Source organism: Equus asinus, chromosome 2, assembly GCF_041296235.1.
Source record: "Equus asinus isolate D_3611 breed Donkey chromosome 2, EquAss-T2T_v2, whole genome shotgun sequence".
NCBI lineage: Eukaryota > Metazoa > Chordata > Mammalia > Perissodactyla > Equidae > Equus > Equus asinus.
The window spans coordinates 7,157,960-7,177,737 of NC_091791.1; the positions used below are offsets into that span (position 1 = coordinate 7,157,960).

The following is a 19,778-nucleotide window of genomic DNA, read 5'->3' on the forward strand; positions in this document are numbered from 1 at the left end:
TCACGAGAAAATTGGGCCTTCTCTGAAAACTGCAGAGACAGGAAAATCGTGATCATGTGTTTGTTTTCATTATCTGAAACTGTGTATTTTCTAAATGATGAACCAAGGCCACTTGGTAATATCCCCTGGTTGTTTATTTCATCCTTTTGCAGTCTGGAAGGTGTAAACGTCTAAACAACCAGGGCCCCTTCTGAATTTTTCAATGGGAGATTAATTTATTTTTTCATTTACAGAGCTCTATTTTCTTCTGTACGATTAGCTGAATCTGTTAATGGTTAATCAGGGCACTGTGGGGAAAAAAAAGAGACTTCTGCTTGTTTCACACCTCAGTCGGGAAAAGGGGCAAGATCTTCACACTTCCAGAAGGTGTCTCATTTTGTGTATACCAGTGGGTACCACTGGGGCTAATCTGTTTTCCTTTATAAGGACTTAGTTATCACCATAAAGCACGCCTACAACATATAGTTACAAAGCTTGACTTTCTTCTCTTGTAATGTTGTAAAAGTAGGAGAAATGATACCTTTCACGGTGCTTTGTTTTCCCTTCCTCCATAAGGTTTCCAGATTTCTTTAGGGATACCTAAATTCATGAATCAGCTGCACAGCTGGGCGGCAGGAGGAACACTGCTATGATACAAACATTTTTCTTGTAAAAATCTGTTTGGAAGATCCCGGACTGATGGGGATTTGTTTTATAAAAGATGTTTCCCTCAGGATTATGTGACTGCAATCAAAGCACGCCTTGGTCATTTTTGCTTTTGTCTGGAAGCCTGGTTACGGCCGGCAAGGTTTACGCGTTAAGCAGTGTGTGTAGCTGACTCATAAACCAGCAGGCTCTGTCAGAGGACCGAGACCCGCTCGACCCTGTTCCCTCCTCCGACATTTGATTGCAGAAACAGGAGGCTTTGTTGTTCTGTTTTTAATGTTTGCGTTTAGAGACCACCCTCCATGAATTGCTCTCATTCTCCTAAAAATGCCTTTGGGATTCTCCCAGTAATTCAAGAAAGAGTGCAAATGTTTCCTGAGGAAACTTGATTAAAACGTAACCCACTTCAGAGGCTGCCTTTATGTGAGAGGGAGTTCATGCTTCTGGGGCCTGACCCTTCTCCCGGCCCCACCCCTTTATATATAATTTCCATGTTCTTCTTAACTATTTCCCTCTTACAAAATCCCTTTTTGCCCGTGGCCTATTTCAGTCTTTTTTTTCTTGACATTGTTTCTTTCTGTTCTCTTTCTTTTGTTCCTTTCTGGTTTTCCTCCTAGCACCTCCTTCTTGCCTGGCTCTGTTCTCTGTAATATCAGCCTGGCTGTTCCCTGTTCTCCAGACCACCCGTCTTCCATTGCTTCTGACCAGCTTTTTAAATGATCATCTGCAAGATATAAGCTCCCTGGAATGGACTGCTCACTGTTTTCCCAGAAATGTTATGCAGTTCCTGCTCAAAATAGGTTCTTCTCCATTTTCTCAAATCACAAAACTGGACCATAACGGTGAAGGGAACGCCCATGAGACCCTGAACGCCATCATCCTCTGTAGTGATCTTCAAACGTACTGGATACGGCCCGAAACGAGCGGCCACTGCCTGGCTCCCATTCCAGACAGAGCCTTGGATTTGCTCCTTGATGCTGAGTTCTGTTTAAGTTTTGTTTAATAGTGGCTTTAACTTGTTCTGATCCTACAGTCAATGATTCAGCAGAAAGATCAGATTCCTTTTCAAGGGTTTCCCAGATGGAAATGGAAACTGGTCCCTCACCTTGAGAAAGTTTTACAGAGGTTGTTGGGGTTGGAGGTGAACTTATGGATGGAACGGAGGGGTGGGAGCTGGGGGGACGGTGAGGACAGAGGCTCGCCTTAGTTAAAATGTTTGGGTCGAGAGAGATTGACAGTGTTCTGGAAGCCCCAGAAAGACAGTAAGCGAAATTAAATCCGTGTTTCCTTTTGACAGCATAAAAGAGAGACCCTCAAGATGACCAAGTACGTCGAGCTGGTTATTGTAGCAGACAACCGGGAGGTGAGAACTGTTTGAAATTTCTCGGTACAGTTGGTTAAAAAGAAGAAAACAGGGCAAAGAAAATTTTTAGCAAATTATTACGTGCTTTAATTGACCTCATTTTCTATAAGCCCTTAAAAGCATTGTAAACAACCCATTTAAAAAGTGATCTTCTGATATTATAAAGTATAAATATTAAAAATGTATCTGCTATTACAAAATAATTGCAAGAACTGCAGAAAAAACAGAGTTGCTCTGTAGCTAAGCTCTCCAAGAGGGAGGATTGTTTGGGAGAAATGGCAGATGGCTTTTGATTGTATTCTAAAACATTTGGGGGGAACTTAGTTTAAAACTGTCCAACATGTCCTGAACCAAATGAGTGAGTGAATGAAGGCTGTAGAGACACTGCAGAAAAAACCTACCTTCTGACGTGTGGCTTGAGGCTGTGTTAGGTTTTTCTTTTAATTCATTTTTATTTAGCTTTCTTTAGATGATCTTCTCTGTATTCCTTCCTTGCCTCTACTACATGTTATGAATTAGGTGACATTTTCTGGTAGATTCACTCCGCACATATGAATGAAACAGGCTTGACCATTTCTCAGAAAACAGTTCCCATTCTGGAGGTCAGATTAGAGGGCAGAAGGGGGAATTTATTAACTTTTTAATCCATTCTCCTCTGTGTTGTTTGACTTGTTGCCATGGGCTTCTTTTACTTTTGCTATTTAATTTTTAAAAACAAATAAGAAATTTCTGAGGAAGTTAAAATCTAGTTGATGATATGAAAAATGGCTTTGGACTGCCTTCTGGTTGTCTGTTTTCTCTTTGCCAAAACATGTCACTGCCTCCATCATTTATGAGGCTGGAAAACTCACAGAAGTTACTGTCTTGTGAGCGCTTGGCTTGGGTGAATTTCAGGGAGTTTCAGAACGTCCCTAGACGGGGAAATGACTGGACAGGAGGGGAACTCGCTTCACGTAAACCAGGGAGGGTCCCGAGTGGTTTATAAAGCCCCAGACTTCACATTTCCAGGAGCTGGGAAGATGAGATTTGATTGATATTCTTGCTGTTATTAATGCTGACATTTAAAATTATTAAGTTTCAGAGGCAAGGAAAAGATCTGGAAAAAGTTAAGCAGCGATTAATAGAGATCGCTAATCACGTTGACAAGGTAAGTTCTTTTGCAGGTAATTAAATCACTCAAATCACGTAAATGTTTGGAAATGAGGGGGAGGGAATGAAGCACACCTCATCTGACTTAGTTAGCCTGCAGACCCAGTTCGGCCTCGGGTCCTCGGCTGAAATGCGGTCTTGCGCTTCCTCTGAGCACGGTATTCCCAGGCCTGGAGCAGCTGCGGGAGATGCCAACCCCACTCTGTGCGGACTGCGGTGGCCTCGATGCTTCTCCCTCCAGGATCTCTTCTGACCAGGCAAGGGTCCAGTCTGAGGGGATCTTGGACTCCCCATTTAGATCCAAACCCCTATAGGATGTCTCCAACCCTTATGAGAACTCCCAAGAGGGCCTCTTCCCAGCTCTCCCTGGGTGGATCCCACAGGTCCCCTGAGGACAGGTTCTCATTTATATGTCCCTTATAAGGCCTCCACAGTCCTGGGACACAGAAACTGACTTTCAGCTCAATCAGCTCTTGGAAAATCCCTCACTGAGAGCTAGGAGGTGGGGAGTTCGCCCTTGACAAAGGTGGTTTCAGAGCTGGAAGAGACCCTGGAAGTCTGTCTAATCCTGGGAGTGTGTGCTCACCAACGCTCCCTATACTACCTGTTCACGAGGAGATGGTGAAACAGTCTATGCTACCAGCCCTTCAGCAACACGCCCTGCGGGGGAGAGCATCGAGCCATTGGTGCCGATGGCTCTCACCCTGAAACAGAGCTTCTCAGACTTGCCTGGAAGCTTTCAAAGGCATCGCTGCCTGGGTTCTGGCTGGGGCCTGGACAGCAGGATCTCTGGATACTGGCTAAGTGGTTCTCATGGGCGGCACGGCTGACAACCACTGTTGTAACGCAAGCGTAATTCTCAGCAGTAGCCCATCTCCCACCTGTAAGAATGGGCGAGAGGGAAAAGGGACCAGCTCGTTGCTGAATCTTTCACAGCCAGGATCCTCTGCAATGGTCACATTTTACACATAGCAGGTTGAGGATGCCTCACCATACCCATGTTTCCAAACAACCTTATTCTATTTGAGGTGAGTTTTCAAAGTTTTCAGAAAAGTGAAAGCACAAGCCCTTCCAGAAATTCAGTTCCGTTCTACAAGGCATTATGGACACTGCCAAGCACTGTGCATCAAGAATTCAGAATAGGGTTAAGTTTGTACGCTGTGCTTTGGTGGCCCAGGGTTTGCCAGTTTGGATCCTGGACACAGATCTGCACACCACTCATCAAGCCATGCTGTGGCAGCATCCCACATACAAAATGGAGGAAGGTTAACACAGATGTTTGCTCAGCAACAATCTTCCTCACAAAACAAAAATTCAGAATGCATCAGATGTCGTCCCTCCGCTCAAGGAGGTCGCAGCTTCACACAGAGGCAGACTCACAAACCACTTAGCATGGTCCAAACGTGATAGGAACTGGGGTGATGCTATCACTCGAGTGCTGTGGCATGCAGAAGAGGACCGCTTCCTTCTTCCTGGGGCTCAGGGAGTCTTTGCAGGGAGGGGACTTGAAAAGGATGATTTCACCAGGAGCACAGCAGAGGGGGACCTGGCTGCTCTTCACGGCACTAGACACAGCAAGTAATTCCGTGCAACCAAGGGCGGGTGTGCACATGTGCCCAGATGGGTAAGCGTGCAGACATGTGTATGCGTGCACAGCTAGAGCAGGAGGAGATGAAGATGCAGGGGATTCGGTGGCCAGGGCCCTGAATGCCCCACAAAGTCATGTCAATTTTATTCTGCATCAGTGGAGACCAGGTGGATGTTTTTAAGCGGGGGAGAGACATGGGATGATACAAAGCTACCCCTGCAGTCAGTGAGGAGGATGGAGTCACCAAAGACAAATAGGGCTGGGAGGGGTCTGTTGCCACACAAATTATAAAGACCTGCCCCAGGGCCGGGGAAGTGAGGATGTGAGAGGGTCAAGGATTAGAGATGTTGGAAGGGATGTGGTTACTAGTTTATTGAGCAGTTACTGCGTGCCAGTCTCTAAGTGCTTTGCAGATGCGCCCAGATACATCCTATTACTCCCACTTTTAAAGCAGAGGAAGCTGAGGTTAACAGAGGCTAGTTAAGTAATGCATGTGTTCAAGTAGCACTAAAGGCAGGACCAGGAATGAGCCCTGGTCCCTGTGACTGGTCCCCACAGGGGCTTGACTCTACCCACTTGCTGTGGGTCCCAGCCCACCATAACCAAGCAGAAGCAGAGCCTGAGAAGAGTGGGGTCCCAATGACCACAGCTTTCATTGCAGCACAGTGGCAGGTGGATGAGGCTTCATGCCCCTAGGGAAGCGGGAGCAGGAGTTTCATGGGGTGCTCCAAGCGGTCAGAGATCTCGGCTTGGCACTCAGAGCAAGGCTATGGCTGGATGGAACTCTCTGAAAGCCAGAAAAACACAGACAGCCATCAGTATCCTGGGGTGATACCGTCCTCATCCGCCAGCCCTTTGAGGCAAGTCAGACTCCCAGGCAGCCCATGCTTGCTGATGTATTTTAGTAACCACTTTTTGAAAATTAAACTTTATGCCAAAGTCAAGTGGACGTAGGAGGATTTTTGTAAATGGCAAGTCCTTCTGGCAGGGAGGGTGAAGGCTGGATCCTGGACCTTCTGCCGGAAACCACTAGGAGTTAGGCCTGGTTCTCAGTCGGGGCTGGGCGTTAGAATCCCCTAGTGAGGTTTGTTCATTTGTCTATGTGTTTACTTTTTAAAACGCTGATTCCTAAGTCTCAGTGCAGGACCCTGGTTTGATTGGTGGGTGGGGCCTTGGGCATGGATACCTTCCACACTCTGCCAGGGAGGCTGGCGTGAGGCAGACCGAGAGGCACAGAGCACAAGTTCTTCTCAGGCCTTGGAAGTAAAAGGAAACCATGGGCGATATTAAACACAGACTGGTAATCGCTGAAATCTCCTTTTTAAGTGATGTGTTTGGTCCTCCATTTGTGTTTCTTTGCATTTTATTCTATCTGATGCCTTGCTTCAGTTTCCAAAACCAATAACAAATTGGGGATTTGTTAATAACTTGCACTGGAAATTAAAGAACATTACACCTCAGAAAAGCCCTGACAGACCCGATGGAGTTTGCCAGCCTGGCTGCTCATGGGTTTCTGGCCGGGAGAGAACTGTTGCCAAGCACACATGTGCGTCTGTCCCCAGCAGACCCTGAAGACCTGGATGGGGGTACCCAGGCTCCTGCAGATGCTCTCTAGATCCAAGTCTGCTAACTAACCGATGAGTCCTGGCTCTAGCAAGTGCTCCAAGCTTCAATTTTGCAACTCGATAAGTAGGAGTGTCTCGGCCCAAAGAACAATGATTGTTCCAGTGGCAACTTCCTCATTTGCAGAAATCTTGGCTCTTCTTGGCGGTTCTAAATGAATAACTGCTTGGCTGGCTGCATTGGCTGGAAGGGAAGAGGGAGAAGGACATCCCACACTGACAGATTGAGAAGTGATATAGTGACAAAGGTGACACTCTGAAAAGTTCAGGAAATTCCCCCTGTAGGTGAAAAACATCTGATGCTCATGCCTGTAAACAAACCCTTTACATAGGAACTAAAAGACCCTTCCCTAGGCCCTGATTAAATGGCAGGGTGGGAGCGGGCATGTGCCTGCCTGAGGAAGTGATTGCCCAAGCTTCGCCTCTTTAACCTTTCACCTCCAGTCTGTCCCACTTCATAGTCATTAAGAAGTTAGCACCAGGGGCCAGCCCGGTGGCGCAGCGGTTAAGTGCACACGTTCTGCTTCAGCGGCCCAGAGTTCGCCGGTTCGGGTCCCAGGTGCGGACATGGCACTGTGTGGCAAGCCATGCTGTGGCAGGCATCCCACATATAAAATAGACGAAGATGGGCACAGATGTTAGCTCAGGGCCAGTCCTCCTTAGCAAAAAGAGGAGGATTGGTAGCAAATGTTAGTTCAGGGCTCATCTTCCTCAAAAAAAAAAAAAAAAACAGCTGCAGATTTTTTAAGGCTGAACCTCTGTGACCTACTTCTGAATGCATCTTCCATGCATTTCGTTTCTTCAGGCAGTTTCCCTCTTGTGTGAGTTGTCTCCTCTCCCAGTTGCTGAAGGTTGCAAGTTCCCATGTTGGACCCCAGGGGACTGCCCTTTAATTCTACCCAATTTTTTTTTCAGGTCCGCTTCTTCCAGAAAGCCTTTCTTGACCTCTTTAGCACAGCAACCGCTGAACTTCCTGTTTGCACCCTTTTCCTGGCAGTTCTCTCTATTGGGATTAACTGTAATAGTGGTTAAGAGTCCCGTGCCTTGAGCCTCCTGCTGACCTCTGAGCAGTTGAGAGACAAGGGCAAGGGCATCCTAATCCTTGTTCTTGTGCCAGTGCCAAGCCTAGCAGACAGCAAGAGCCAAGCAAATATTTGTTGTTGCTATGTTAATGGGTGAATTGATTCAGCTGGTCTCGGGCTGTGTCCACATACCTTCTGGAATTCATAGGCCAAGCAGGAAGCTGCCAGGCTCCACCTGACCTTCTCTCTGGGTCTGGGGTCGCCGTGGGTCATCTTGAAAGGGTGTCTGAGCACTCACACAGGGCGGCTGTGTTACTTAGTGGTTTAAAACCTGGGTGCCAGGGCCAGCCTGCCTGCATTCCACCCCGAGCCATGTCACTCATGCCTTGAGTGGTTACCTGATCCCTCCATACCTCAATGTCCTTGACTGTAAAATGGGAATAATAATGGTTCTTAACTCATAGAGTTGTCATGAGGACCAAGAGAGCTACAGCCTGGAAAGCACTTCACGCTGTGCCCGGGACGGAGTCAATGCTCATTAAGTATTAGCTGTGGTTATTATTAGGAAGAACCAAAAGGAAGCCACCGGGAAGAGCCCTGGGGAGGACATTCGGAGCAGGCAGTAGAGGGATTATGTGATGACTTGAAGGGAGTCTAGCATGTCTGAGAGTCGGTCAGTAGCACTGCTTTTGGAGGGGAGGGAGTGTATGTTATATACTTTAATGAATGAAATCTGCTCTAAGGATGTGATTTGAGAGGGCTAATAGATGGAAATTGTAACCCACTGTTATAATTCAAAGCTCCTTGATTAGTAAGCACTGAGCTAGCTCTGAGAAACAATGACAATTGGTTCTTTCCAGACATTAGTTACTACTTCCATAAAGCTGTCGTCAGAGGCAAACATAGTGTCGCCTTCACAGATGACAACCTTGCAGCCCACACAAGGCACCTGACCCTGAGGATGTCACTTAGCAAGCTGGTGTGGACATCAGCACTGGACCTCCTCCATTCCTGCTTCCGATCACTGTTACCTTTGTGTATAACACAGCTGAAAGTGCAGTCTCTCCGTCCAAGGACAGCAGCCAGACGTGTGCAGTCAGAGTTCCAGAGGAGTCCAGCAACTCAATTTTGCCTGGGAAGCCTCAGCTGAGAGCTTGCAAGTGGATACCACAGGCCAAGCGATTCTTGATTAAAAACAAGCTGTTGGGCAGCATTTGGGTTGTATAATTGTCTCATTAACTTATTAATGTAATGCCCGTAATTGTTATCTGCTTGAAACGAAGTTGGACTGCTGCATCCAGTTTATATTCTGGGATGTAGTTCGTGCTCCAGTGGTGTTCTGCTAACCTAATGCTCACCAGATGCCTGTGGGGAGATCGGCAAGGGAAAAGATGAGCCTGCCTTGCGTGGGTCAGCCCCCGAGGTCAGATCTCAGCCGCGGGGAGTTTATTGCTCTTGAGCTCACCACATTGGAATGGGACTCAACGATCAAATGCAGAGCTTCTGTGATTTTTTGTTACTTATTGGTCCAGATGCTTCTAGCAACTAAGAATAGGACCTGCTCATATGTGGAGCTGGACTTTGGCTGCTATCACCAGCCACGTCCTTCTCCCTGGCTACCTGGAGTATCAGAAGATGACGACTTTCTCATTGTGTACTGCCTCACACGTCACAGGCGTTGAAAGATTTTACAGCCAGACAGGTGATCCCATGTCCTCGCCCCCCGGGCCCTGAGCGCACAGCCACCTGCCTGTCTACGTGATGCACATGGGGCAGCACGGTAGCTGGGGGCAAAGGGTAGTTCTTACCTCTGCGCTGACCAGTCATCCTGCCCCAATCAGCTCGTCTGGGACAAAACTACCCCTCAGCCATTGCCAGAGCTGCTCTCCGTGCCTCTGACCCAGAACCATCCGCCTGTGGAGAAAGGGCTGTAGGCTGAAGTCAGGAATACATAAAGATGGGGACCAGAAAGGCAATGAGAAGACTTGCTTTGGGTGATGTACCTGAACCTTTATTTCACAAGCCTGTAAAAGAAGTTTCTTTCCCAGATCTTTCCCATGACAGCGATGGTGAGCCAACTCCTGACTGTGAAGAGAATGGTCATTCAAGTTCCTGAAGAAGGGCTCTGTTTGTGCTTTTATCGTTCTGAAAGCTATTGATTTGCTCATTTAATTAAAACCTCCTGGGTTGATTATAGGTGACAGAATATGACAGTGTCAGCCAAGTCTGAGTCTTTGCTGAAAAACTAATACAGATTTATTTTCAGTAACTAATAGATAGAACATTTTGCTTAAAATGAACAAATTATTGTCCTTGGCAGAATGTCTGAAAGATCCTAATTCACTCATTGTTTTTCTTGCAGTAGATATTAACTGGCAGCCCTTGGCTATAATATAACTACGTTAGCTATAATACACATCTATATGCACATTTTAAATCACCAATGAATCATTTGAAATATATGCTTCCATACAAAAGAGAACAGACATCAAAAGGGCTAATAACTATCTCATTGGTCAGCGACATTTGAGAACACAGTTAACACATCCCTTTGCATCACACACTGCAAATATCTCTTAAATTCTAATGCCACAGGAGCAAGGGAGCACGGAGATATTTTTTCATATCATGTCAGTCTGCTCTGCTCTGCATGTTAAGTTCTCTTTAATGTGATCACCAAAGAATGCGTGTCTTCCTCAGTTTTACAGACCCCTGAACATTCGAATAGTGTTGGTCGGCGTGGAGGTGTGGAATGACATCGACAAATGCTCTATAAGTCAGGACCCATTCACAAGCCTCCATGAATTTCTGGACTGGAGAAAGATGAAGCTTCTACCTCGCAAATCCCATGACAACGCACAGCTTATCAGGTAGGACATCCACTGTCTCCCCTTTGCTTAGGAGAGAATGACCTCAGCACAGCCGCTCTCCTCTTAGCTTCACCTGCACAGTCCCTGAAGCCGCACCCCCATCTGCAGAGCACACTGACTTGTGCAAGGGGCTTCTCAGCCCACATCAGTGGGGCAGAGGCCATCCCAGCCAGAATGTGGGGTCTGTGGAGAAAGTCTCCCTTTGGATCCCCTGGAAACCTACCTCTCTAGCTGATATCTTATTTCCTTCTTCTGTCACCTGGCCATCTTTCTCTGTGCAACTTTTTCTAGTCTTAGTCTTGATATAAAGTTGTCCTGAGTAGGCTGTTTTTTTAAAAGTTCATTTTCTTTCATTATTAGTGAAAAATGTTTATGCATGATCTAAAGACAGTACATTAGGGTGATTATTCTCAGCTGCCTGGAGAAAGATAGTCGTCATTCCTCCTTCAGTTTTACTGTTACTCTTTGATTTTCCAGATCAGAGAATAGCATATTAACCTTGTGTTTGTCTTTCAGTTAATATATATTGAGCACCAATTAGGAACCAAATATGTTTTAGGGGCTTGAACATAATGGTAACCAACACTGTAAACCCTGCTCTTGGGAGTCTCCAGTCTATGGGGGAAGACAGCAATAAACAAGGAAATTTCAGAGAGCAATCAGTGTTGTAAAAATAATAAAACGGCCCCATGGCCAAGTGGTTAAAGCTCCGTGTGCTCCACTTCAGTAGCCCAGGTGCATGGGTTCGGATCCCAGGTGCAGACCTACCCTGCTCGCTACCCATGCTGTGGAGGCATCCCACGTACAAAACAGAGGAAGATTGACATAGATGTTAGCTCATGGCTGGTCTTCCTCAAGCCAAAAAAGAAGAGGATTGGCAATGGACGTTAGCTCAGGGGGAGTCTTCCTCAGCAAAAAAAATTAAATAAAATGAGGGAAAACACAGCCATAATGTAATGTAATATATTGATAAGATATTATAGAGCCAGCCCTGGTGGTCTAGGGGTTAAGATTTGACACTCTCACTGACACAGCCCAGGTTCATTTCCCATTCAGGGAACCACACCACCCATCTGTCAGTTGTCACGCTGTGGCAGTTGCATGTTGCTGTGATGCCAAAAACTATGCCACCGGGATTTCAGATACCAGCAGGGTCACACATGGTGGACAGGTTCCAGACTAAGATGAGAGGGAAGGACCTGGCTACCCACTTCTGAAAAAATTGGATATGAAAACCCTGTGAACAGCAGCGGGGCACGGACTGATAAAGCGCCGGAAGGTGAGAGGATGGCGCAAAAAGACCGGGCAGGGTTCCACTCTCTTGGGCACAAGGGCTCTAGGAGTCGGAGTTGACTCAACGGCACTAACAAGAACAACAAAAGATGTGACAGACACTTTTATATTTAAAAGAGAATACATTCTTATCAGAGTCTAAGTTGATATGGAGTAGATTTTTCCTGAAGTGACAAACTTTTTATTAAAGTCTTTAAACAGTTTATGCCGTTGTTCTTTTGTTCTCATGTAGCTCATATCACTGAATCCAAAGCTTTGGAGTGGGAGACACTTTGGTGAATAGGATCCAGTTTATTGAACATTATGGAAAGTTAAAAACAGTCCTACTCTATCCTCGCTTTAGAAAATGCCTACATCTGAACTGAGGCTGTTGGCATTCCTTGATAATTTACTTTGGCCATTTTCACGAGGTTTTTTCCCCCTGCCTTGGATATTTGTGGTTGCCTCATATTTTATGCGTTGATTAACTCTGAACTACGAAAAGTAGAGTGAGAGTGTTTTTTGATTTTTTTCCCAAATGGAGACTGTCCAACTTGAACATCTGGAAGTAAATTAGCCTCTTATGTACCCTTATTATTTATATACATGTATAATTATATCTGTTAAGTGGTCTATATAGATGTAAATAGAAAAGCGACAATCCCTACTACTGTACGTATGAGTGTAATAGGATGAGTGGATGGATGGATGGATGGATGGACGGACACATACATACATACATACATACATAGATGAGGTTTTATATTTATTTACCCCCTTTTGTCTAGTTGACCACTGTCAGGATATCTAACTTTTCAAACAATGTGTGCAAAATCTGTGTATGTACAAGGCCAAGATAACACGGGTAAGTCATTTGTTTCCCTTAAAGGAAATCAAACAAATACAAACAATGTTTAATTTTTAACTCATGCGGTTAGAATTAACAGCACTTGCATTAAACAGGTCTTGATGTCATTAGACTCATTGGTCAAGATTCCATACAAAGAGAAAGCCTGCAGCTGGGCCATGAGGTCCCCTTCCAGAAACTTCCTCCCAGGGTGCCGAGGCTTTGTGGGGCCTTACTTATTCTACTCTGGCTCCAGAGAAGCAATCATTTTTCTGCCAATTTCACTTTTGCAAGCTACATTAGCAGGACATTTTGAAACAGTTTGAGTTTCTGACTTCATTGTAGTGTTACACAGGAAAGCCAAATTCAGCTACAACAGAAAATCTAGTAAGCCACCTAATGCATTTCACTGAGTTAACGGTAATTCCCTGCGACTCTTTTCGGCTCTTCCCTCAGCAGACATTGTTTAAAAGGAGCAGCTCCGCCTCAGTCCATTAGGAGATAGGCAGGATACAACTTCTAAAAGTCATGACTGGTCTTGAAAACAAAAATCCGAAAGGATTATGGGACCGTGATGCAACTGGAAAATAAATTTTAAAGGAACTAAAGATAAAATCACCTGTAAACAGAGCCTCATGCTGCTATATTCGTTTTTGCATATGCTTTCGCAGTTCCTGTCAGAATGCAGGAATGTCCAACAGAATTTCAAATATTAACAAATGTCTTCATTCTATATTAGTTCAAGAAAGTCTTTTCTTTTATTTCCTAGTGGGGTTTATTTCCAAGGGACCACCATCGGCATGGCCCCGATCATGAGCATGTGCACGGCCGAGCAGTCCGGAGGAATCGTCATGGTAAGCCACGAGCCCCAGGGAGCCGCCAGCGGTGTCCAGGGCCCTCTGCCCTTGAGGATCTCTCAGGAAATCACCACTTTTATCAGACTTGGTGACATTAAGTCCTTTCCTTTGCTGCTTTCTCGATTTAATTCTGCCCTTCTTCTAACTCTGTTGATGGCTTATATATCCCACAATATTTTAGGGACTGTTTATAAAACACATCAAATTGCACACAACAAAGGTGAGTGTGTAAAAATAGCTCCCTGGAGGCCAGACTACCCCTTTTATGGAGAAAAAGTTTCAACTGGGATTTTGGTCAAAGCATTCCAATCCAGGAATTCCTCCCGGCATTGGGATGAGCCAGGGCGCTGGGGTTGCCCTCATCACTCAGCTTGGACGAGACTGTGGTCTCAACAAACATCACCGGTAGAATGGTTTTTTGATGGTTCTGCCTCCAGGCCCCATAGCCAAAAGTCTGAGGTTTTTAAGTATTTACCACTGCAAATGCTTTACGTACCTCCCAGCCAGTGTCCAATTTGTCTTTAGAATAACCTTGTTCTTGGGATTCCGGCAGAGACCTGGGTTTCTTGCTTTACAAGGATAATTTTGTCGTATATGGGCTATATATGTTTGTGAAAGGAAGTAAAATGGGAAGACTATTTTGGACTTGCTTCTTATGAACTGAAGAGGGAGGCAGCTTTGATAGGCTGCCCCACAGGGGACTCCTGCTCCACTCCCTCACGTAATTCAAGGAAAGGTTTGAATTCTGTGCTGGCTGTCCCTGCTGTGAAAATGCAGCGTCCCCTTTGCATCAGCCCTCGGACAGCGAGAATCCTCGGAGATCATGCCGCCATGTTCATTAAACAAACAGAACTTTACCCTTCCAAGAAACCGTGAATTCCTCCACGTTTTTCAAACAGAACATTGTGAATATTCTGTTGTATTAAAGGGTGGAAGGAGTAATGTTCTGCTGACTATTATTTTCATTCCACATACTGCCCAACCTAATCTTAGTGAATATGCACGGCAAATGTTTCCTTCTTCTCTGGGCAGTGTTGGTAATCTATGTAAACATGGACTAAATTGATAGGCTGGGGAGGCTGTTTGGAGGAATGGCATCCACTCATTGGATATCTGCCTTGAACAGGCTGCTGTCTGGTTTTCTTTGAACCTGGGAGCCCTGTATGTGATCTCCACCATGGAAGTCATTGGAAACTTTGGTTTTTGTTGGTGCCAGGTTAATTTCAAGTCAGATCCCAACTGTATTTTTGCAGAGCAGCCTGTGAAGTTTTAAGAAGGAATAATTTCTGTTTCATGGTTCTATGGTCAATTGCTACTGACTTTGCCACTTCAAATTGGCGTAAATATTTTTTAGAGCTAAAACTGAATTCCTCATGTGCGTGGGAGCTTCTGTTACTGCGGGTGTTTAAACCTTATAACCAATCTGATCATATTAAGTGGCTTTCTTTGATTCATATCTCTTATTCTGTTTCCATACAAGCATCTTATCAAGATTCCTTCTTTAAAAGCATACAGGAAAGCCTGATTTTTTAAAAAATGCCTTAAAATGAATGCGGGAAATGACTAAAGCAAACGTGTACTGCAGTAAGAATCAAGTCAAGGCCAAAGTGAATCAACAGGAACTATGTTTGACCGACTTGGCAGCAGTTAGAATGATCCTTAGAGACATTTCTTGTTGAATCCACATATAAGAGAAGCATCAAGCAGGATGAAAGGTCACAGCTCCTTAATTTCTATAAAATTCATGAGATAAACAACACCAACATCGTGACCTGATCTGAAACTTCTAGACTAACTCTATTGTGTCTTTAAAGTTAAATTCATGGGTGTTCCATGTGACTGTGCCTCATTCAAGGACTCACAAATCTGAGAGGAAGGAAATCATGTAGTAAGGAAGCAGAATTCCTGATCAGATTGAAAAAATGAGTTTTGCTACTGTTTTTCTATTTGTTCAAGATAGGGCACATCATTAATTTAGTAACTTAAAGCCATGCCTTTGTACCTAACTAGGCTAAAACAGTCTTGGTTTGGGGATAATGCCGTGAACAAAGATGTAGAGATTTTTCTTATTACAAGCATAAACTGTTTATCAGGGTCTCTTAAGAGACATTCTGTTTATAATCACCTCTGCGTGAAAGAATGTAAAAACAATTTGACAATTAAAAGCAAAACCAAGATATTCAGTGATAGAAAAGAATCAGATGTAGGGTAATTTTTTAAGGATGAATTCCTTGAATTTTGTGCCAAAGCACGCTAAATTCAGCCCTCCACGTTCTTAGGCTGACTACATTCTCTTTGCCAACGTGTGTTCTTCTTGAGCATTGATTTCCTGAAACATATTTGTGAAGCTTCCTACAACAGGAAACTGTAAAATCTAAACGAAGTAATTTATTAGGAATTTCATCTATTCTAGGAAAAACCTGGTTCCTTGACATGCCATTCTTTTCTTAAACTGAGGGCCAGTGCGAGAGGCAGCTACAGCTGTAACCACCAACAGACCAACAAAGTCTGATATGAACACACCGTTATCAAGAGGCCCCACAAGTTATTTGTATCGGGAATAATGCTTTCTCTAAAACACAGTATCGCTGTTTCCTGGAAGCCTCTTGGAAAACTTCTTATCTCTTTCCTGGATTCAGATAAGTTACCTTCATTACTCTGTGGTGTGGAGGCCTCTTTAGAAATACCACTCATGGTCACGATCTCTGCAAATCACATTCACTAATTAATTAACTAATTTTAGTTTGTTAAAGTTAAGTCACAGTATTTTTTCAGTTAATTTCTAATATCATTTAACCAAGCCATCCATGCGCTCCACTAATTTAGGGTGGCCAAGCAGGGCTTGCTGAATGGAGTAACCACGTCCCAAACCAAGAAAAAGATCAAGTGAACCCCCGCAGCAAAAATCAGAGAATCAGGACACCCCCATCCATGTCCAAAGTCTACCTGACAACGCAAAGGGCCAACAAAAGTGAGGCACAACTGGATTACAGTCTTAGTTCGATGACTCTTCAAACAGAGTACTCAATGTGGTTAGCTTGTCTTGGGAATTATTGTGAATTTTCCAAATATCCTTCTCTGCTAGGTAGACGGGAGGGGGCATGTTCAGTAACAATTGCTCAGGTCTTATTTAGAATGCCACAAGTAAGCTTCTCCTTACCAACTTTGTATCAGCATCATCCGATCCAGGATAAAATGGTAATTTTGTTACCCATGAGGGAATGAGATGATTCTTCCCAGGATGTAGGACAACTTTTTGCTTCATTTGATACAACGGTATTTTCCAAGAGATTGTAGGAAGTAGGATGGAGATGATTGCCTTGATTATTTCATGTAAAGACACAAGAATCCTATACGTATGCATGAGGTATGCATTCCTCAGCAGAAGGGACCCCAAACTGGTTTAACAAAATGTCAAATCTTTAAGTTTGAACTGAATAATGGGGCTCTATGTTGGTTTCTTAAAGGGGAATGGATTCAGTCAAATGTTAATGAAAGGTAAATGTCCGGGAGGAGAGGGGACTGGCAAATAGGCCAAGGAGATGTGAACTATACATGTGTGCTTTTGTGTTTTCTTTGAGGACCATTCAGACAGCCCCCTTGGTGCGGCCGTGACCCTGGCACATGAGCTGGGCCACAATTTCGGGATGAACCATGACACCCTGGAGAGAGGCTGTAGCTGCAAGATGGCTGCCGATAAAGGAGGCTGCATCATGAACCCTTCAACTGGGCAAGTACTGATTCTCCCAGCTGCAATCATGTCAGGCACAGCTTGACATGCATACTGTAAACAACTGGGCAAAAAGCTCCCTAGTTTTCTGGCTAGAGCACCCATGGAAGCTTCCAGAAAGAAATTCCTTCCCAAGTAGCAAGAGTGAACTGTGCTACTCTGAGTCATAGGCAACCAGATTACAGAGCCACATGGCTTGAGGATTGACCTCTTCCCTGAGAAGTGGTGGGGATGGATGCTGTCTTTGTTTAGAAATTGCAAATTATCCTACAAGCCTAGCATGCATCTTTTATCTGAGCCTACAGCTCCAGCGCCCCAGCCATCTGAGAGCCTGGTGAACCCACTGGGCAAGGAGGGTCCCGAGTCTGCCAGAGGGTGATGGGTAGGAGGTGCTTCTTGCCCCTGGGTTGGCCTAGGGCACATCTGAAGTGTGTTAGTACCTTGGGGATTAGTAGTGTTTTCCCACCTGATACCACATCACCTTATCGGGTCTTAGAGGTTTACATGAAGTGACTTTTCTGTTTCAGTAAATTATGCTGTTCCTCCTTATTTAATGCCTTTCTGAAACTCTGGACTTGGTTCACCCAGAAAAAAAAGGAAGACAGTTTCATTATTGGAGCATTCAAGTGAGGTGGAAATAGATGCGACTTGGAGTGATTACAGATTCTGATGTGTTCTTATACCTCGAAGGGCCCGTCCCAAACTAGAATGTGGTGCTAACATAAGAGGATTTTCACTAGTGAAGGAAACCACGCACTTGCTACAATACCATAATCTGTTTTTAGATTTCTTGGCCTTCCCAACACTTGTCTTCAGGGCATTGCCCAGGCTGAGCCTGCTCCCTGGGTTTGCTGAAAGGAAACACTGGGAGCAAGAAGTGAGGCAGACCAGCAGCCCAAAGACTGGCCTTGGTGAAGACCTGCTGGCCACGGGGCAGTCAGCGTGTGAGGGAGGACGTCTGCTAGAAAGGGTTAAAAACTCCAGAAGAGGGATGCATTGTTACAGAATGTGGTTATGCTTCTGCAAGATGTAGCTTTGTGGGGCTCCTGTCAAATGGCTCGAAGGGCATCCCGTTGCCCCTAAAACAAAGACCGATAGAACTGCACAGCTCACATCATAGGCATTGTCCTTCATGTGAGCTATGGGTGAGGCATCTTATTACAGCAAGTTCCTGCTTTTTCTGTCCGTCACCACCATCAGCACAGAGCCTTCGGGGGCATCATTTTTGCTCATGGTTCTGTCTTAAGCACAATTCAGGGGACTTACGAAGACCTAACAGAGGAACTTCCTCTCTGAGTCTGTGATGACAGAAGCCGAGGACCTGAGCCCCGTGTGAAAATATCTTAGGCCAACACCAACAAGAAGTGAAATATTACAAATCTCTAGATACTCACAAGTGGGGGTCCCAAAAGGGAGGCAGGTTACTCTGAGAAGTAGTGTGCTCCTTATCTTTTAAAGTGTCCAGGCAGAGGCAGATGACTGCTGGTTGGGCATTTGGGGCAAAGCATTCCTTCTTAGGGTGTGAGGTTGTCCAGGGGACTGTGAGTATCCCTCTGTTTTCAATATCCCGCCAGCCCAGATAGAGCCCAGCATCACTGGCCAGGATGCTGCGACTCTCAGAGAATGAGGTTGGTGGGAAGTTGGTGTGCAACCAAGTGGCCTCTGTGCTTTCTCATTCTTGATGAACTCAAAGTGGCCACGGGAAATTCACTCTGTGCTTAATTTCCCTGAGTATCAAACAGCTACTAACATATCAGCCTATATGCCTCCAGAATTGGTTCTCAGTGATGAAGAAGATTATATTGTTAATGTTTTAGGATTCTTGATAAAAGAAACAAGTGAAAGAGAGGAAAATCTAGATTGGGAACACCAGCCTGGGACTGATGAGGCTTGGTAGCCTCAGTCTGACACCAATTATTTTTGGTAATATAGGCAAATTAGTAACCCCTCTGGCCCTTATGTTTCTCATCAGTAAAATGGGTCAACCTTGATCCTTCCTTCCTTCCTTCCCTCCTTTCTTCCTTGAGTAAAGCCCTTCAAATTGGAAATTCTTCATGACAGTGTTTAAGGATACCAGCCAAATTACCCTGTAGATATTTGAAAATCATAGGTAGAAATGGTATTGTTAAGAGCTCAGCAAATCATTTAAAAGGCTTTTTTTTTCTTAACAGGGGTTTGCTAATAGCCTTCCCTTGATTTATACCTTATTAGCCATTTCTGTTTTCTCTTTTGCTGAGCTTGTGCTTTTGTGTAAGTCTTTTCTATTTGGTTCTCATTTATGATCCCACATTCCTGTCCAGAGAGTGGTGTTTTTAATTTTCTCAGATGGAAAGAAACTTCCTAAGCAAGTGGGTGAATTAATCACAAAAGCCCACAGCAAGGGGGAGGTCAATCGGCCCAGTCAACCCTCAGTCATCCATCACCCATTGCAGAATTTCCAGGCTGCTTTTAATCTCCACGATTATCTCAACGTGGTCATTATCTTACCTCATAGGGTCCCCACGAGGGTGGGAGAGTGGATTAAGTGAGATCATGTGTCTTTGTAAATTGTAAATCACTCCGCAAATATACGGTGGTATTATTATTATTATTTAGCTCACAGGGACGTTGAAACTATTGAGAAGTTAAAGGCCTTTTTCAGAATTCTTGCTCATAGTTGCTGGAAAACACTTCCAGTGCCATATGACGGTCACTCAGCAACACGCCCACGGTTTCTGTGTAAGGGGCTCATTTTAAACTGGCCCTCGTCCAAACACCAACCTTCCTCCTGACTTCCCCCCACTGCTGATTCAGGCGTGAGCGGTGAATGTTAA

General features: G+C 44.8%; 1 protein-coding gene across 1 annotated transcript in view; it reads left to right on the forward strand.

Moving 5' to 3' along the window:
• ADAM12 (ADAM metallopeptidase domain 12) overlaps positions 1-19,778 on the forward strand; it is a 334,496-nt gene that overhangs the window by 240,121 nt on the left and 74,597 nt on the right. Inside the window, exons 7-11 of the mRNA XM_014832041.3 lie at positions 1,943-2,008; positions 3,084-3,155; positions 10,090-10,259; positions 13,148-13,232; positions 16,817-16,965. Of these exons, the coding sequence (XP_014687527.3) occupies positions 1,943-2,008; positions 3,084-3,155; positions 10,090-10,259; positions 13,148-13,232; positions 16,817-16,965 (542 nt within the window). The remainder of the gene's footprint in view (positions 1-1,942; positions 2,009-3,083; positions 3,156-10,089; positions 10,260-13,147; positions 13,233-16,816; positions 16,966-19,778) is intronic.